At 27.5% G+C, this 18,158-nt stretch overlaps 4 protein-coding genes across 11 annotated transcripts in view; 1 reads left to right on the forward strand and 3 right to left on the reverse strand.

Moving 5' to 3' along the window:
* LOC108748393 (trimeric intracellular cation channel type B) overlaps positions 1-3,058 on the forward strand; it is a 5,770-nt gene extending 2,712 nt beyond the window's left edge. The window contains exons 2-8 of the mRNA XM_018486543.1: positions 1,095-1,251; positions 1,428-1,523; positions 1,674-1,762; positions 1,886-1,973; positions 2,446-2,566; positions 2,654-2,815; positions 2,893-3,058. Of these exons, the coding sequence (XP_018342045.1) occupies positions 1,095-1,251; positions 1,428-1,523; positions 1,674-1,762; positions 1,886-1,973; positions 2,446-2,566; positions 2,654-2,809 (707 nt within the window). The 3' untranslated portion in view covers positions 2,810-2,815; positions 2,893-3,058. The remainder of the gene's footprint in view (positions 1-1,094; positions 1,252-1,427; positions 1,524-1,673; positions 1,763-1,885; positions 1,974-2,445; positions 2,567-2,653; positions 2,816-2,892) is intronic.
* A 1,390-nt stretch (positions 3,059-4,448) lies between these two features.
* LOC108748439 lies at positions 4,449-8,971 on the reverse strand. Of its 5 annotated transcripts, none has more exons than XM_018486623.1 (9): positions 8,197-8,442; positions 7,921-8,050; positions 7,583-7,745; positions 7,367-7,499; positions 6,867-7,074; positions 6,482-6,788; positions 5,962-6,189; positions 5,672-5,875; positions 4,449-5,550 (listed from the first exon to the last, which is right to left on the reverse strand). In XM_018486623.1, the coding sequence occupies exons 1-9, from the start codon at positions 8,397-8,399 to the stop codon at positions 4,562-4,564; spliced, it is 2,565 nt and encodes an 854-aa protein (XP_018342125.1). In that variant the 5' UTR covers positions 8,400-8,442; the 3' UTR covers positions 4,449-4,561. The 5 variants fall into 5 exon arrangements, with proteins under 5 accessions (XP_018342125.1, XP_018342124.1, XP_018342129.1 ...); XM_018486622.1 differs by having other exon boundaries at positions 6,464-6,788; XM_018486625.1 differs by lacking the exon at positions 8,197-8,442 and adding an exon at positions 8,904-8,971 and having other exon boundaries at positions 4,450-5,550; positions 6,464-6,788.
* On the reverse strand, positions 8,830-10,674 carry LOC108748440. Of its 2 annotated transcripts, none has more exons than XM_018486628.1 (6): positions 10,174-10,674; positions 9,795-9,946; positions 9,578-9,707; positions 9,460-9,498; positions 9,257-9,371; positions 8,830-9,196 (listed from the first exon to the last, which is right to left on the reverse strand). In XM_018486628.1, the coding sequence occupies exons 1-6, from the start codon at positions 10,501-10,503 to the stop codon at positions 8,961-8,963; spliced, it is 1,002 nt and encodes a 333-aa protein (XP_018342130.1). In that variant the 5' UTR covers positions 10,504-10,674; the 3' UTR covers positions 8,830-8,960. The 2 variants fall into 2 exon arrangements, with proteins under 2 accessions (XP_018342130.1, XP_018342131.1); XM_018486629.1 differs by having other exon boundaries at positions 9,145-9,207.
* A 932-nt stretch (positions 10,675-11,606) lies between these two features.
* On the reverse strand, positions 11,607-17,721 carry LOC108748241 (mitogen-activated protein kinase 14A-like). Of its 3 annotated transcripts, none has more exons than XM_018486270.1 (10): positions 17,381-17,721; positions 14,768-14,897; positions 14,499-14,557; positions 14,284-14,425; positions 14,045-14,207; positions 13,844-13,915; positions 12,520-12,599; positions 12,076-12,154; positions 11,824-11,997; positions 11,607-11,757 (listed from the first exon to the last, which is right to left on the reverse strand). In XM_018486270.1, the coding sequence occupies exons 1-10, from the start codon at positions 17,482-17,484 to the stop codon at positions 11,678-11,680; spliced, it is 1,083 nt and encodes a 360-aa protein (XP_018341772.1). In that variant the 5' UTR covers positions 17,485-17,721; the 3' UTR covers positions 11,607-11,677. The 3 variants fall into 3 exon arrangements, with proteins under 3 accessions (XP_018341772.1, XP_018341771.1, XP_018341773.1); XM_018486269.1 differs by lacking the exon at positions 12,520-12,599 and adding an exon at positions 13,287-13,366; XM_018486271.1 differs by lacking the exons at positions 12,520-12,599; positions 17,381-17,721 and adding exons at positions 13,287-13,366; positions 17,237-17,316.
* Between the last annotated feature and the right edge of the window lie 437 nt (positions 17,722-18,158).

The raw sequence follows: 18,158 nt of genomic DNA on the forward strand, positions 1-18,158 counted from the left end.
TTACATTCTATTCATTTTTGTTATACAAAATGATAGCTATTTGGTTTTCACAATTTTCCGATTGACAGCCTGTATATATTTGAGAAAAGATATAATAAATGATAACGAAATATAATATGCAAAAAGTAAAAGGAAAGAATAATACATTATTAAGAGACATACCAAGATCAAAATTAAGAACAAGAATTAAGAGCTGATTTTACTACTCTCTGGCACAATTATCATATTCTATCTCAAGGCAATGACATAGGCAACCCAGCCGGTCTATTTCAGCACTATGCTCGTACGTACACACAGCCAGAAGTATTCAAAATAAGGGCTCTTTTGGAAGCAGCTTCTCTAAAATATACTTATTGCCAGTTTACATTAATAGAAAATTATCTATTTATTACATTAAATCTTACTCTTGTATTATAAACTGTTATTCTTAAACTTATAAAGAGTTTGAATTAAATTATTTTATAAAAAAATTGTCTTGCTTTTTCATTCAAATAAAATTGTAGATAACTTAAAATAATAAGAACTAAGAATAGGGGCTAAGTTTTCTCTAGTTTTTTAATTTGGTTTTAATATTAATATTATTTTAAAAGATCTACTATTTTCAAGAAATAGATTTCAGGTTAACATTCTAATGCAATGATGAAAAGTATTAAAATCAAACAGTTCAATTTTTATTAACACAAATTTAAATTTGATTTCTTTAAGACTTAAAATTTCTATAAATGTCTTCAATTATTTTTATTGTTAGTAGCCGCATGTCTCTGAGGCATATGTGAAATGTTATATTTGTAAGGATTCCCTAATTGACTTATCTCAATCAGTATATACCTTCAACATTCCACACTGTAATAAAGTCTTATATCTATTATATAAAAAAAAATTATAAGGAAAAAAATTTTGCTGAAAAGAATATTTTATAAATGATTCTTTGATCTAAATGTAGATATAGTTTCAAATATTTACTTCTTTCTTGTAATTTATTATTTAAAATATATATACTATTATAAATTATAATAGTTGTCAAAAATTTCATTTCACATATAGTTAAATTTTCGGGAAATAATGTATAACAATTATGATATATCTATATTTAGGTGCACAAGCATTTTCCCGCAAACATCCTTTATCATGTTGGCTGTCTACAATGTTGTCCGTTTTTGCAAGCAGTATGCTGTGCAATGGATTATTAGGGGAACCAATTCTTGCACCATTGAAAAATACACCACAAGTGGTAGTTGCAACTATTGTGTGGTCAGTAATGTCTGTGTGGCCTGTTATAGTGTTTTGTATTTCACATAAACTATTATTTTTTAAATATTATGTCAATTTTACAAAACTATTCAAGAAAAATTTTAATTAGAGAAAAATTAGTGATGTCAATAAAAAATATTTGCATTATTAAAAGAAAACTTTCCTAAATGTTTCAGGTATGTGATATTTTACACACCGTTTGACATTGGATATAAGATTGCCAAATTTTTACCAGTTAAAATAGTATGTGCTGCTATGAAAGAAATCTATAGGCAAGTAAATGTTATTTATCAATTTTCAAACTGTTTTTTTATTTCACCATATGTTTATAAGAACTATGTACTTGCACATATATAAAAGAGAATATAAAAACGATTTAAAATAAAATGCCAATGTATATAAACCTATGCTATTTTTTATAGGTGTAAAAAGGTGTACGATGGAGTAACTCACGCAGGGAAACTTTATCCAAATGCATATCTTATTATGATATTGATTGGAACGTTCAAAGGTTTGTCATAAAACATGAAATGTATATCATATTATTTCCACAATTAAAATATACGAACGCGCGCTATAAAATAAGCTAATATATTTAACAGTTAACATATGTGCAATTATAACATTTATACAGGTAACGGAGCTGAATTTACCAAATTATTTGAGCGTCTTATACGTGGCGTATGGACACCAACTGCAATGGAATTTATGCAACCCAGTTTGTACGTAAAATTTATAATATTTATATGAACAAATATTTAAATTATGAAGGACCATACAATTTCACTTTTTGCGATTATTCGGGGATCATTTCATTTCTACATTTTTTAATGTATTTTTTTAATGGAAACCGAAAGTTATATAATTATAGTAATGACACTATACTCAGAGAAAAATTGGTACATTAAAATAAAGAATCCTTATTCACTATTGCTACAAAATCACTACGAAATAAATGACAGTGATATCATTATGACATCCATCATGTTTTATTTAAAAATTCATTCAGAATTATTGATCTAGTTCGTCATTATCATGAGAATTTTCGGTTTCCATGAAAAAAATACATAAGGAAATATATAGAAATGAAACAATCCCCGAACGGTCGCGAAAGAAGTTGTAGCCTCTTTTATAATATATAATTATGTTTTTAACTGACATAAATATAATGAAAACAAATAATTTTTTTTACAGTCCTACGAAAGCATCCATGGTTGCATCAATAATCTTTGTGTTAGATAAGAAGACTGATCTCATTTCTGCACCTCATGCTCTTGTGTACTTTGGTATTGTCATCTTCTTCGTCTACTTCAAGGTAAAGTCCATATTCTAACAAAATATCTGCTAAAAATTTATACATTTGACGTAAAAACAAAATTATATTAACAATATCATTTTTCAGTTATCATCAATTTTGCTTGGCATTCATGATCCATTTGTGCCATTTGAAAATTTGTTCTGTGCTTTATTCTTGGGAGGAATTTGGGACTCATTGGCTAGATTGTTTGGTCGTGGTCAAGCTAAAGACGAGAAAGCGGACGCAAAGAAAACAAATTAAATAACAGTAAACACAATATACATCTTCAAATATTATAAAACGCAAATATTTCGAGATAAATCAAATTTTATTTCCTTTTCCAGAAAACATGATTTCATCAGAAGTGAGCATGCATTGATTTAACAAATAATAAAATTATTTAAAGCTAGTCAAATAAGAGTTATATGTGACTGTTGACAAATTCTGAAATGTTGAAGCTAAGTACAATAATTTAACATATAGGATGATCTACAATACTTTAATTTACTTTCCAAAAACTTTATTTTGAATTTTAGAAAAAAAATATTTTAGACTAAAGGAACAGTTTTGAAGAGGATTTTTATTACGTATTTTGATTATGTTGTTTTTTTTCTTTATGGAAATGTCAAAAAGATATATATTTTTTATTTTATTCCCGCAGATATTAACATAAAATGTTAAAAATATCTTGTAAAGTAATTTTCTTATAATCATACCTTGATTATCAAAAAATTAATAGTTTACGAGATTAACATTTTATGTCAATATGTGTCGGACTAAATTATGTAAAATCTCTCATAAATTATTAGTTTTTTTTTTATATCTTTAACCTTTATATCTTAACACTTTTATATGTAAAATAATTATAAAAATCATATGCAAAGAAATCATACAATTCCATTTAAAAAATTGGAGATGATCTTTATATCTTTTTGACGCCTTCATTTAGAAGAAAATCAATTTGACCAAAATACGTTCCTTTCAAAACCGTTCTACTTTTGTTTAAAAAATTGCTTACAAAATCTAAAAAAAAAAGTTTTTAGGAATAGTAAAATAAATTAAAATAGGTCACCCTGTATATAAATATATATATATGTATAAGTATATTTTAAGAGAGTGAAACTTATTAGGTTTTCAAACGTGTGTTATATAAAAATATCAACAGTATTATTTCAGTTAAAATAAAACAATCAATATATATATATATATTACACATCATTTTTTTTATTTATACTTTCACATAAATGAAAAAATTTTGCAATTACGTAGAATTTTAATCTCGTTTATCAATTATACGTTATTTGTGGATTATCTTTAATTTGAATTGTTATCGTCAAGAATAATAAGATATGCTGAATTGATTATATATTTAGCGATTATAATTATATTCTTTATACCAATTTTAAATTTTACGTAATTTATTAGCTGATTTCAAAATTTGTTATCAAGTTGTAGTACAATGTGCAATTTCTACTATTATGCAAATACATGTCAGAATATATTCTGGCAATTTGCATCTCAAATAGAATTGTTTTATTTATTCATTATATGTATAATATTTATATATAGAAGAAATGAATGTACTCAGGACAAATAATTAATAACTGATCATTATTAGATCATTTATATTACTAACTTATAAATCCTATAAAAAAACAAAGTATATAAGACATTAAAATTGTAATAACATTTATGTAAAAATGAGCAATATGAAAAAATGACAAATGTCTCTTTTATACTATTTTATTAAATTTAAATACTGATATCATATATCACACATACGTGAAAGTTTGCTTTGATTTATATCATTAGATATGTGTCCTTTACAATTAAGAATACCTATATTCTAATTGTGAAAATATTATACGGTTTCATGTAATAAAATGGAATTTGAATTAAAAATCATAATTTATTCAATTACCTGGATAGAAAACTGATTATCGAACTATAAAGTTTATTTGTATGATTTATTTCACGCGTTTATTAATCATATTACATTCATAAAAGTACTGCTTATACGTATGATCGTGACATTCTGTACAAATCAGTTCTCCTTTGTGTATACTTGCGTGATCTCGCATATAATGGGATTCTGGAAATACGTTGAATCGATGATATTCCAAAGTTTGCGATATTTGTTTTGATCCAATCATGATGACATGGCAATGAACTTCTGCATCCTTTGTAGTATCTATAAATTCTATTCGAGGAATTTGGTACTGTACGTAATAAAGATGTACAGTAATCTATACAATTCACTTCTTTCTCGCGTACATGAGAAATGCCAGGATGTAACAGTTTATCATAATATTTTTTAACTGATACATATTTCTTCTGTAACATGTTTTTCGAGTACTTATCGACGTTCCACAGAACATGGGCATCGCGGACACATGTCTCCTTGTCCAATTTTAGAATATCTTCGCTATTATTAGATTTGATTACACGAATCAAAATAGGCTCATGATTTTGAGTAGCCACACTTATCTTTTCCTCAAAATTGGAATTGGTTACAATGCCTGTATCTTGCAATTGCTTCGAAGTATACTGAGTTTCCGAATCACGAAGCAATATTTGCGGCAATGATATATTTAAATCGATATCATGGTTTTCTATACTCGCAGTAACATCTTTATCCTTGACAAACGGTTTATCCATCATTGTTTCTGCATGTGTGGTATCATTTTCCAAAAGACTGTAATCTCTAATTTTCGATGTGGAGGGTTCATATACTTCTACGTCTTTCGAGTTTGCATTAGCGGTTGTAAAGTGATCTACGACATCCTCTTTACTATCTTGAGTCTGATTCGAATTCAGAGCAGAGTTTTTCCTTGAAAGGCAAATACTTTTTGATTTGGATTTACAAAATTTATTTAATATCTGTCTCTTTGACCAATCTACAAGCGTATATATCTTCAAAATTTCATCTGCACATTCTTTTATTTTATTTAAAACGATAAATGTATTGATCGCATCATCTTTCTTTACATCGTTTGTTTGTACTGAAAAAAGTCACAATAAAAAGCTTCAATATACATTTTTTTAATATATACATTAATTATATACATTTATTATTTAAAAATAGTCATTAATAGTAATTATAAAATATTCAAAAATACCGACCATTCTTACTATTCATTACAAAGGCATGCTTCATTAGCTGTAAAAGGGCTTCAAAGGGTTTTGCTATGGCGTTATCTTTCTCCACTTTTTCCAAACACAGTAAACAACTTAAACTTTCAAGTTCAGCAGCAGAGCTAGCGTTAGAATGTATATTCTCGTTTCGAAATTTGCATGGAATTTGTTCACATATAGTTACCTCGGAAGCTGTATGAAAAATATAGTACACAAAATTCGTTGATATATTTAAAATAAATCTATACACATTGTTATGAGAAATAATCACTACTTACAATTAGAATTTACATCTATCTTTGATAAGTGCGGCGTAACAGAATAAACGTTTGTTTTTGTCTGCATTATTTTTTCCAAGCATTGAAGTAAAGATTGTGTCACTGCAGAATTGTGTTTGATAATCTCCATTACGTTGTGAGAGAGAAGAGAGGAGCAGGTTTTTTTAGTGCAAACTTCATTTTCAACGAGTTTCTTGTTACCTAATGCAAAATGAGCTTTTTCCGCTTCTAAAAGAAAAAAAAGTCAATTGATAATGCTATTTATGACATTTGTAAATTTTTTTTAATTATGTTAACCAAATCACATTATCCGTTTCTAAATCAACAGTTAAATTTTATCAGATATAAAATTTAATATAAAATAATTTAATTAAAAATATATATTATATCAGGTCTGTCCAATTTGACATTACTATTACAGTTACAAAAAAAAATACCAAAAAAAGTAATGGTAACAATTAACGCGTTACTTTTATTCCCTGATATCATGAGATTTAAAAACCTTTCTGATCATGATTACCATCTTTCTGACATTTATTAGTTGTGAATTCCTTCAAATCTCTTTGTATCAATGGCAAATAATTTCCATCGGTAGTTATCAATATAAAATTCGGCATAGAGCCTTCTACGGTCTTTAATTTTATACCAATCGTATTTCGCATGTCGTTTGTAGGGCATTTCATGATATTTGCATCAATTGACTTTGTTTCTTGTGTCGAAGAATATATTTGAAAAACTTGACAATTACTTGGATTTGCACAAATAGTATTCTGAATCTCCTTATCACATTGTTTCACAGTATTTACTGCTACTTGCTTTGACACTTCCTGAAATGTTAAAGGCTTACTTTAGATTTCTCTATAGCATTTCTGTCCAATATCTGTCTTTGCTTTCGATACGCAAACTGTATTTTGTATTCCCTTATTGCATTGCTCAATGATGGTCCCTACTTGTTTCGTTCGTCTTTCCGGAAGTAATTGCTTGCTTGATAATTGTGCTTTTTTTGTACAGAATGTTAGTTTGGATGCAACAGTTGCTACTGATGTCGTCTCTTTCATTTGTTGATTTATGTAATTGCAAGTGCTTTGTGGATAGTATATATAATTATTATTTCTGAAATTAATTCATTTTAAATGAATATATAATATATAGTAGTTCAACATCTTAACATTCAGATCGGAATGGCGCTTCGTATCTTTAGTAATGTTTTTATACATAATTAGTTTTCGATATGTTTGCAGAATAGCCTGTATAACTTGGTAATACACTAGAAAAGGTTGGACATGGAATTATATTCTCGTATTTTCCTTGATACATATTGTCTATTATTCGATGTACTTTGTATCCTTCGTAAAGTTTATTAGCTAAATTGAAGTATTCTGGACAAGGAACTGTGATACTTAACGGTTTTATATTTTCGTAAGCTTTTTTCACAGTTTTTATATCCAATTTGTTAGGATTTATATCTTCCCAACCACAGGATGGACACTGCAGCAATTGTGTATTACTCTGCCCTTCACTTTCGTGTTCAAAACTCCCTAGCATATAGTGTTTGAATGAGTGATAAATAAATTCATTTTATAACAGCAAATTAAAATAGAAATTATTATTTCTTAAATACTTTTTTTATCAGATTTTGTAAATTTATTGTTTTTTCTTGATTTTGATTTATAATCTTGCATACAAGGAAAATTAGATACATTTTTATATCTGCTGTTGTTGTCATATGGTACAGTAATGCAATCTTTTACAGGAGATATCATTTTCATTGATCCTATTCTGTTCTATTCATAATAATATATATAATTCATTAAAATATTAAAATTTTTATTATTGATATCTCAATGATCTACCAATTTATAAATTATTTTGAAAAATTGATGTATACTCCTTTCAAAAGAATTTCCTTTATAAATATCCTTTGAGTTATATATATATAAATTATATTATATATTTTACCTGCAACTTGCTTTCATCGTCAATCACCTTTGTTAACATTTCAACTATTATAGAAAACCAAGCTAAAGGAGATTTATATGGTTTGCCTGATTGAAACCCTTTAATAATTCTTATTTGTTCCTGTCCATATCTAAGATAAGAAGAACACTTTTTATTCAATACTTTTAAATTCATTAATTCTGGATGAGTAAATATCGAATATAAATTTTCGCATAAAAAATAAATAAAAATTTTTATTCTTTATGTTTTTTTTACTCTTATATGTTAAATTTTTACTTTTTTCTTATCAATTTAATCTGTTCTAGACAATCAGATATATTCAATTCGGGTATGTTAAGTTCTTTAATTATATTCTTGAGTGCATCATTTTTGGCTAAACAATCATAATATTTCACATAATATGGATTCCAAAGACATGGGTGCTTTTGATATGCATTTAAAAAAACAAGGGTAACATTTTCGTTCCATTTTAAAGACATAATTACATTTAATTCATCAATAGCAACATTTAAGATTTATATATTTTACGAATAGAAAACTTATACAATTTTGCGTGACACTCACATGAAGAAAACTGCGATTCTTTATAAAGTCTTAAATGAATATGTCTATTTATATCAATAATATTCGATATAACCAGATGTAAAAAGAACCACGATAGAACTATGATGCCTTTTTATATCACGAATATAACGAGAATTTTTTATTGTTTAATATCAATTTACTATTTATACGTATATAATTACTTTATAACTATTTACTTAAATATTTGCTTTACAAAGTATACTTTGTTCTACACATTAATGAAAATATTGTCAACGAAAAAGATCACATTATTTGCATTTGTTAATATTTTTATTGATGTTTATCATATATGTATTAAATTTAACTAAAGAATTTATTTCCTCTCAATATATAATTACACTTATACATAAATCTAACTTTAAATAATAATTTAACTAAAAATATTGATTGCAATATACCAATCACACATTGGTACTTCAATAATTGTGCCGAGATACTTGTTCTATTCTCGTTTACTACTTGTAGCAAAATCTATCATAATTCTTGTTCTCTTTAATTTTAGCAAGTAATAAACATTCCTTTAATGTTAGACCACAGTTATAAGTTTTATCTTTACACATTACTTCACAGTCGTTACAATCGCAACAGCAGATTGAGTTGTTACTCTGATCCATTAATTTAGATTCTAAAACTTTTAATCGCGCTTTTGTTACCAAATTTTGTATTTTCTTTTCCAATTCCACAGCAGTCTCTAAAAATAAGCTATTTCAGTGACAATTACTCCCTACTATGATCAACAAATTTTACTCACGAATATCAATAGTTCGTAATTGAAACGCTATGCTTTTCCCGAATATATCAAAGTTATCTTCAATTCTTTTTTTGCCATACACTTCTATAGGAATATCTGTACATGTAGAACGATCCTGTTATAAAAGATTTTATATTGTTTTCTCCCTTCCTCTTGAAAAATTAATATTATAAATTACTCGCTGTTACTTAGTACATATAAACCTGTTTTCCTTTATTGCCGCCTGCGATGCATTTTCGTTCCTTTAACAATATGATATTATAACGTTATTGAAAATATCTGTATTTTATACTTTATTAATATCTTATATTTGTTTCTAACATGGAGCAAATCCATTTGCGTTTCTTGTTCTACGGTACCATTACTCGTTTCTGTCGCTACGTCAACCGTTTGGATTGGAGTTGCAGAAGGGAGAGTATCTTGCAATTTCTGAGCAGAATGAATGGCATCTCTGCACTTGAACAATATTATTGTAATCTTATTTCGTGATATCTTATAGAGTTATATAAAATATATAAATAGTAAATCAATTTTAGACCTTAATTTTAAACACAACTCAATCTCTTGGAGTTCACACGTTCCACAGGTATTATGTGAATAAATTTGTTCGCCCTCTGATTTCTCAAAAGATAAATGAAAAAATTTATCTTGAATATTGCTATCATTACATTTTTGATGATTGTTATTTTGCTGCAAATATATTTGTGCATTACAATATTACAAATATAACATAAAACAATAGTATGTATTATAAACATGAACAACTTCATAATAATTTTATAAATATTCAATATTATAAAAATATTCAATAATGTTTATATGATTTTATAATTATTATATAGTATTTTATAGCACGCAAGTATAATTTAACAAGAAATCTATATAATTATTTTTCATATACTATTTTTGTTGCATACCTTTCTAAAATTATTATGAGATAATGGAAAGAAAAGCATATGCATTCTTTTAAACCATTTCACTTTAGGCACGTATAATTTTTCGTAAGATATAGCTGCAGCGATTTTTGATAGTTCATAACAGTATTCTTTTTTTACATTCACAATCCTGTTAATACAATCACATATTGTTAATCCAGGAATATTAATAGAATTTTTTATCTTCTTATACGCTTCGTAACGTAATGATTTGTTATTGAACTCGGGATGGAATAAATTCCACAAACATTGATATTGTTCATAAAGTGCTATTAATTTCTCGGTATCATCCTCGGTCCATGCATTTGGCATATTAAAAAATATTTTATGATAAATCAATTAGGTTATTTAACCTTCTTAATCAATACTATCAAGATGAAAAGATAGATTTAAACAAGTTTGAACACTGATTTGCATTTAGCTGATATTTTTTTATCAGAAAACGTGTGTGATTGACAAAGAAAATATATCACAAATGTTACAATATGCTTCTTCATTGTACTGATCGATTACAAATACAAATAGAAATTTAGAAAGAGAAGAAAAAGATGAAGGATGCAATGTATATGTGCATCATTACAAAATAAATGACAGGTTTAAAATGAAAATGAGGTATTAAATCTCATCAATTTCAAATATATTTTTGTACATATTTCTTTTTTTGTATCACACATTAGTAGTATAAATATAAATTGTCCATTTGTTTTGTAAATTTTATATTTTATATTTACATGACAAAATATCTTTTGCTATTCATCAAGTATGCAATTCCTAATTTATAACAATGCCTCGTATATTCTACTTTATTGCTACAATTTATGTTTTCTCTATTGCAATAGGAATTTATTTTCTTAGATTTCAGCGAATAACTGGTCGTTTTGTTAAAGTTTGAAAAATGCGGGCGGATTTATAGTTACAAATATCGCTTTTTGATTTAGTAGTAGCATAATTAAAAATAATAAGTACTACAATTAATATATCATTATATGTTTTTAAGTATAAATGTTATATATATGTATATATATTTGATACTATATATTTTGATTGTATCATATGGCAAGGTTCATCATAATTTATATATGATAATAATCAAATATTTTATAAAATCAATTAATTGCGTAATGATCTCTTTCACAGACTAAGAGAACGGATACTTGATAAAATAACTAAAAAAATGTATACACAACAAGATTGTTGTGTAATAGACATTATTGATAATCAACTGATAACTGAGTTACATAATTAAACCGTAAGCGGGTTTATAATTTTCTTTTCGACAAAAATATATATCCTATCTTCTAGAAATTAGCTCAACTCAGTGATGTACTACGTTATTTATAAATTATATATACAATATTATTTTCGTATAGAACAATTATACATAATGTATATTTTTCACTCATGATCATTGTTAATCTATATTATTGTATCTTACTGTGCTTAAATCTATATTACACGCGTTATAACTATTTTTAAGAAGTTGTTCTTAAGAAGTCGTTTCAATTGTTGAAGACAATATAGGTAGCTGCTGTGGGATGAAGTTTACAACCTCATGATATACAAGTTCTATAAATGACAATACTCAATGTGATAATGCTCTAAATTAAAACAGACATTAATAAAATGTATTACCTTTCCATTTCTCTACTGGAAGATCCATATCTTCGAAACTCTGATCATATGGTAGAGAAACAGGTTCATCAGTTGGATCCGCATATTGTGCAAGATATGGATGTGCTAAAGCCTGTTCCGCTGTAATCCTTTTTTCTGCATCCAATTCCAACATCAATTCCAGCAAATCAATAGCTAGACAAAAATTCGATACGATTCTATATGCATTGTTCGACAAGCATCGATATAAATTACCAGATACTTTTTTATTACCTAATGGATTAGCCCCACGAAACACATCTTTGAAATTTTTTTTTTTTAACGGTGGTAAACTCTGAATATAATTTCTAGCCTGTAACAATAATTCAATTATGATAGAAAAATTATGTCATTTGTATAAATTAAACTATATTCTGCATATGTACACTATATATTATACTTTCTTTATATTTCATATATCTTTATCTCTATATAAATCTTCCAAAAGTTAACTTTAAATTAACATTTTTATGATAATAATAAAATTATGAATTGTATCTAAAGCATTATAAACAAACTATATAAACATAAATATTATATATTAGATATCAAATTGAGATAGTCAAAAGTTAGTTTTAAAAAGTACACATTTGTATTTCTTTTATGTATGCATAATAATTACATTTTAAGTTTTAATATAAAATTTAATGTATATGTAAATGTAAAAAACAAATTTACCTCTTGGCTAGTAATTTTGCTTAATGTTTCTTCTGTGGGTGTACCACAGAGTACTAACACTCGTGTTAGGTGATCAATGTCTGCTTATGGTTAAGGTATATTTGGAAAAGCAGTTATTAATTAAATAATAATTAAAAAGTAATTTTATTAACGCTAAATACATAAAACCATTCCCATAACTTGCAAGTAATTGCATTTAAAGCAAGCTGCATACTTGTTATAAAGCAGCGTGAATTACAGCTTTAAATAGACATCAAATGTGAAAAATTTAACTTTATACACTATTTCATTAATACGCTATATTTGCATATATTAAATTTCATATAAAATTTAAATCTTTTTTTGTTAAGGTGTACTATATGTTACAACTTTGTATTAAAAATATACGTTGCTTGAACATTTTTCATTTAGTATTAGTTTTTTTTTAGTATCTATTAAGGCATACTTTATGTTACAATTTTGAACTTGAAATCTACATTATTTGAAATTTTCTCATTTAGTAATTATATGTAAATATACACTATTTTTAATTATTATTATCTATAAATATAATTTATCAAAGTACAGATTATTTGTTACTAAAATATTGTATTAATTACAATGTTAAATTCAAGAATTTGCCAAGATGTAATATTCATTTTCATTATTCATTTTACAAGTTAACAAGAAAAAGAAAAGATTAAACATAATTCACATTTTATGTAAAATGTATAAACGTGCATATTTCATGCTATAGATAAAGTAATTTAAGTAAAATTAAAACTTACCGATTCTGACGATATTTTTTTCATAAACTCGTCTCGTGGAGTACCCAAAATTTCCATAATTAAATTCAGTTGATGAATATCTGCTCTTGCTAAGGCTCCACTATATTTTTCTTTAAAAACACTAAATATCCCCTTTGTTAAAAATATCTATTATTATTTTTAAAAGCAATATGTTACATATTCTAAATATATCATTAATATTTTTATTTATACAATTTTTATATATTTTACTCATGCTGAATCTGCAGACAACTTTTAGATCTATGATGCAAAGTGTAAGCAAATGGCTTTCTAAAAGCATGTTAAGCAGAATATATGCAATGATATTAGATTTAAGAGTTCAACGCAGCTATGGGATATCAGTTACAATAGATCCTTAGCAAAAAGCATATTTAAAGGACATTGCAACTAGACGAGATAAATGGAAATATTTGTCAAGACTGATTAATGAATTTGTGTTAAAAACATACATCTATCATATACTTTGTGATAAAAAGATGAAAATAAAAGACTAAATTAAAGTAATACAATAAAAACATCAATAATGACAAGGATACGATCTGTTCCAGGAAATAGTGTTCTTCCAGTTAATAGTTCTGCCATAATACATCCAACTGACCAAATGTCAACTAAAATGAACAATGATAGTATTACAGCATTATATGATTTATGTATAAGATAAAGCAGATAAGATATATATCACTATATTGTTCTCCCTCTCTCATTCTCTTTTTTCTCCTTCTAATATAATTACTGACCTGTTTGATTGTAATGCATCCAATTAAGCATAATTTCAGGCGCTCTATACCACCTAGTGGCAACATAGCCGGTCATTTCGTTCTCTGTCGGCCTGGCCAAGCCAAAGTCCAATATTTTCAACTCACAATCCTCATTAACCGCTATGTTAGATGGCTTCAAGTCCTATTGATCAAATCTATGAGGAAGTGCTTCTATACTTTTAACATTTTGTATAAATATATGCGGTGCACGATCGTACCCTATGTATGATTCCTGCAGAATGAATATATTTCAAACCACGGAGAATCTGATAGACAAGAAATTGCACATGATCATCAGAAAGTTTTTGCGTTCTGACAATGTTATTCAGGTCGGCGCCCATTAGATGTGTGACTAGGTATCTGTATAAATAAATAACATAATTAAAATATGAATAAAGTAAGATTAATCTCACATGACAAATATGATACTTACACATGTTGAAAATCTTCCAAAGACGAAGACGGATGGAATACATCTAACAGTCCTATTACCTATAAGAGAATTGCATATCTTTAAGATTAACTGCAAACAGGGATTGATTACAAGAATGCAATCCACTTAAATCTATAAATACTTCAAAGCATTTTTTTTAACAATAAAAAAAATTATTGGTACTAATTATCTTATTAAAAAATGCTTCAAAGCATTTGTAATATTAAGTGGACAATAGTCAAAATGTCTTGGTAATTGTGTTTACCCACATTTTCATGATTCATATGTTTTAACATACGTAGTTCCCTGTACGTGCGTTTTGCATGTACAGCTGACTGAAATGGCCTGGCTAACTTTTTGATCGCCACCTTTTGCCCAGTAGTTGTATCCACCGCTGAACTGAAATAAAATATATATTATTTTTTTTAGCAACACGAGCATCTGCTTATACTCTTTATTAACACGATCTGAAGCATTACAATAAATAAACTGCATTTATTGGAAAACAGAAAAAAAAAACAGAAATCTAGTTTAAATCTTGATATAACAAATGAGATTTCGCATTATTAGCATTACGTTTCAATAACATCGTATGACAAATATCATTCTAAGCTTATTTTCATGAAAATGCGGGACGCGTGCATAAAACTCTCGGAATTAACACCCCCGCAATAATTATATTCCAGCCGTTCTTTACGACAGAGAATATTACGCAATGACGATCTTGCCACTCTAATGTCAAAAACGTAAACGTCAAGATTGCGATTGATTCACGATTCCAGTAATGAAACGTTGTTCATTCCAGCAATTTTCCATTTGACTGTCAATCGATCACAATTTCCTGATCAACAGTTAATAAGCTGCACAAGGCACAAGAAGAAAGCTTCAAAAAAGGTTTTTATAATAAATTTTATATAACTTAAAATTACAAAATTTGTATCTGAAGCATTAAATATAAATTATAAAAATATTAAATCAAATTAAAATGTCTCACTGTTAAAATCAGGTATTGCAATATAAGACAAATTTAAAGAACAAAATCAACAAAAATGAAGAATTTTTTTGCGACTTATGTCTATTTTTCTACCAATACATTAACTTTAATCTAAGTTTTATTTATTCTTTTTTTTCTAATTCTTAGAATTATGCTCGTTTCTATCAATATAGATTAACTTTAATCTCGGTTCAATTTACTCTTCATTTTTTTTCTAATTCTTAGAACTAGAAAAAGATGAAGAGTTAGTTGAACAAAGATAAAAATTAAACTACATTGATAGAAACGAGCCATTTCTATCAACTTAACTAGGCCGTTAAGATTAACTTTAATCACGTTTTAATTTAATAGTGTTTATCTTTTTAATTATTATAATTAGAAAAAAATTAAAGAATAAATTAAATTCAGAGATCAGAGTTAATCTGATATTGATGAGTACCAGATCTCATCGCACTAGCGATTGGAGATTGCGAAAGAAAGGAACTGTTGGCCAATAGCTTCTTTTTGATAAGTCAAGAGACACAAATGTAGACATAATCTCCAATCACTAGTGTAATACAGGTATTAGAATTAGAAAAAACTGAAAAGTCAATTGTATCAAGATTAAAGTTAATCTTTATTAGTGAAAATGGGCAGACAAGAACTGCAAAGGAACATTTTTATAATAAAATTGTGATATCTAAATTAGGTATAAATTACAAAAATATGCATATAATCAAACTAAATCTCACAAAAGAACATTCTAAATTGCATTAAAAAAAACTTACTTTCTAGTCGACAGATCATGTTTGAAATAGATATTCTAGATGGTTAAATATTGAGATCCTATGAATTTTGTCCTTAACTTGAGCCGAAACATGTTTGGTCATTTTAATTTACAGACACACAATATCTCGAAAACAATGCATTGATAAAAAATGTTTCAAATAAAAGTTGTACAGTTTGAAGATGGCTATTAGATAAACTACTTATAATAAAGCTCAGGTTGATTTTTTTTGGGTACAAAGTCCTGGATCTAATATCTAATTAGCTCATGACCTTCTTTAAACCCTATAACTTCTATTTGAAATATCTTTTTGAAGTATCTAAAAAATGCATTGTTTTCGAAACATTTTATATCTGAGTTAAAATATGTCCAAACATGTTTTAGCCTAAAACCTGATTGCACCAATGTTACTTTGTCTTTAAGCAAGACTTAAAATTCTCTCACGTTTGAGCGTTAAAGCGAAAAAGAGACAGAAAGAATTTTAAGCCTTGTTTAACATCAAAGTAACGTTGGTATAATCAGGCCTAAGTCAGATACAGAGAATTCCTAAGATTTAACTATTTAGAATATCTGTTTTAAATGAGATCTTTTGACTAGTAATATTAGTTTTTTTATATCACTTACAATCTAGAATATTCAATATTTGTCAGAGTAATTAAATTGAATGTATCAAAACTACATTGCAACGCAAAATAAGTTTAAAGGAAAAGATTGACAAGATCAGAAAATTTTGTTGCGACTTAAGCTCTCACCAATGTAGATTAACTTTTACTGTTTATCTTTTTCTAATTCTAAGAATTAGAAAAAGATAAACAGTAAGAGTTGGTGATATACGTATTTGAGACTTCCAAGGGAATCTTGACTAAAGCCCAATTCCACCAATGTAAGATTAACTTTAATCTCGGTTTTCTTAGAATTAGAAAAAGATAAACAGTACAAAATCAACAAGAGTTAAACCGAGATTAAAATTAATCTTACATTAGTGGAATTGGGCTTTAGTCAAGAGTCTCTTGGCAGTCTCTGTCAAATACGTATATTGTCAAGGTTCTTCTCGCGCGCGCGCGTATGTAACATCAGATGATTGTGCCAACGTCGTTCTCTGCTGACGATGTTGTCGCTTACCAGACTTGACCATAGGCGCCCGAGCCCACGGGAGTGAGCAACTGATACCGTTCCGGTACCTCCCATTCCGTCCTGTTAATCTCGATCTTATGAAATTGCGGCATGCCTTCCAATTGCGCACGTCGGGTTTACTCCAACGAAAATCACGACGATGAATAACAGCGTTCTCTTCGTTTTCACATCCACCAGAACTCGAGCTCTACAATGAACGACACCACATCTTCAAATCGTAGCCGTTGCCACTACGGATCCATCGCGATACAATATAGACACTGATAGACACTACAGACCGATACAGGCTACAAACTATTTACTTAGACCAGAGAGAAAGAGGTGCATCCCGATTCCTAATCGATCCCGCCGTACGATCACTGATAATCGCGCGGTCTAATTCTCGATACTCGACATTGTTGACCGTTCGATATTTTTTCTGCGTTTGATATATCGAATATCGAGATATCTAATAGAAGGAAAGAACGATTAGAATGTTGATGGAACACTTTTTAAATTGTTCATAAAATTTAAATATTTTAAATATTTGTAGTTTGATTTTGTGCTTAAATTATTATCTTTAATATATTTTTAGATAGCCCCAAAACCTTATCTAATTAATGAAATGACTAATAGAAACTCTACGAAAACAAAAATCTGAGTCTAAGTCGAATGTGAAGGAGAAATGACAAAAGCGTAAACGAAACTTCTAGAAGATGAAAATTCAAACAATGAAATGTAAAAAATTACTTTTCTTTCTCAAATGCACATATAATAAATATATATA

The sequence above is a fragment of the Trachymyrmex septentrionalis genome, unplaced genomic scaffold, assembly GCF_001594115.1.
Source record: "Trachymyrmex septentrionalis isolate Tsep2-gDNA-1 unplaced genomic scaffold, Tsep1.0 scaffold22, whole genome shotgun sequence".
Classification (NCBI taxonomy): domain Eukaryota; kingdom Metazoa; phylum Arthropoda; class Insecta; order Hymenoptera; family Formicidae; genus Trachymyrmex; species Trachymyrmex septentrionalis.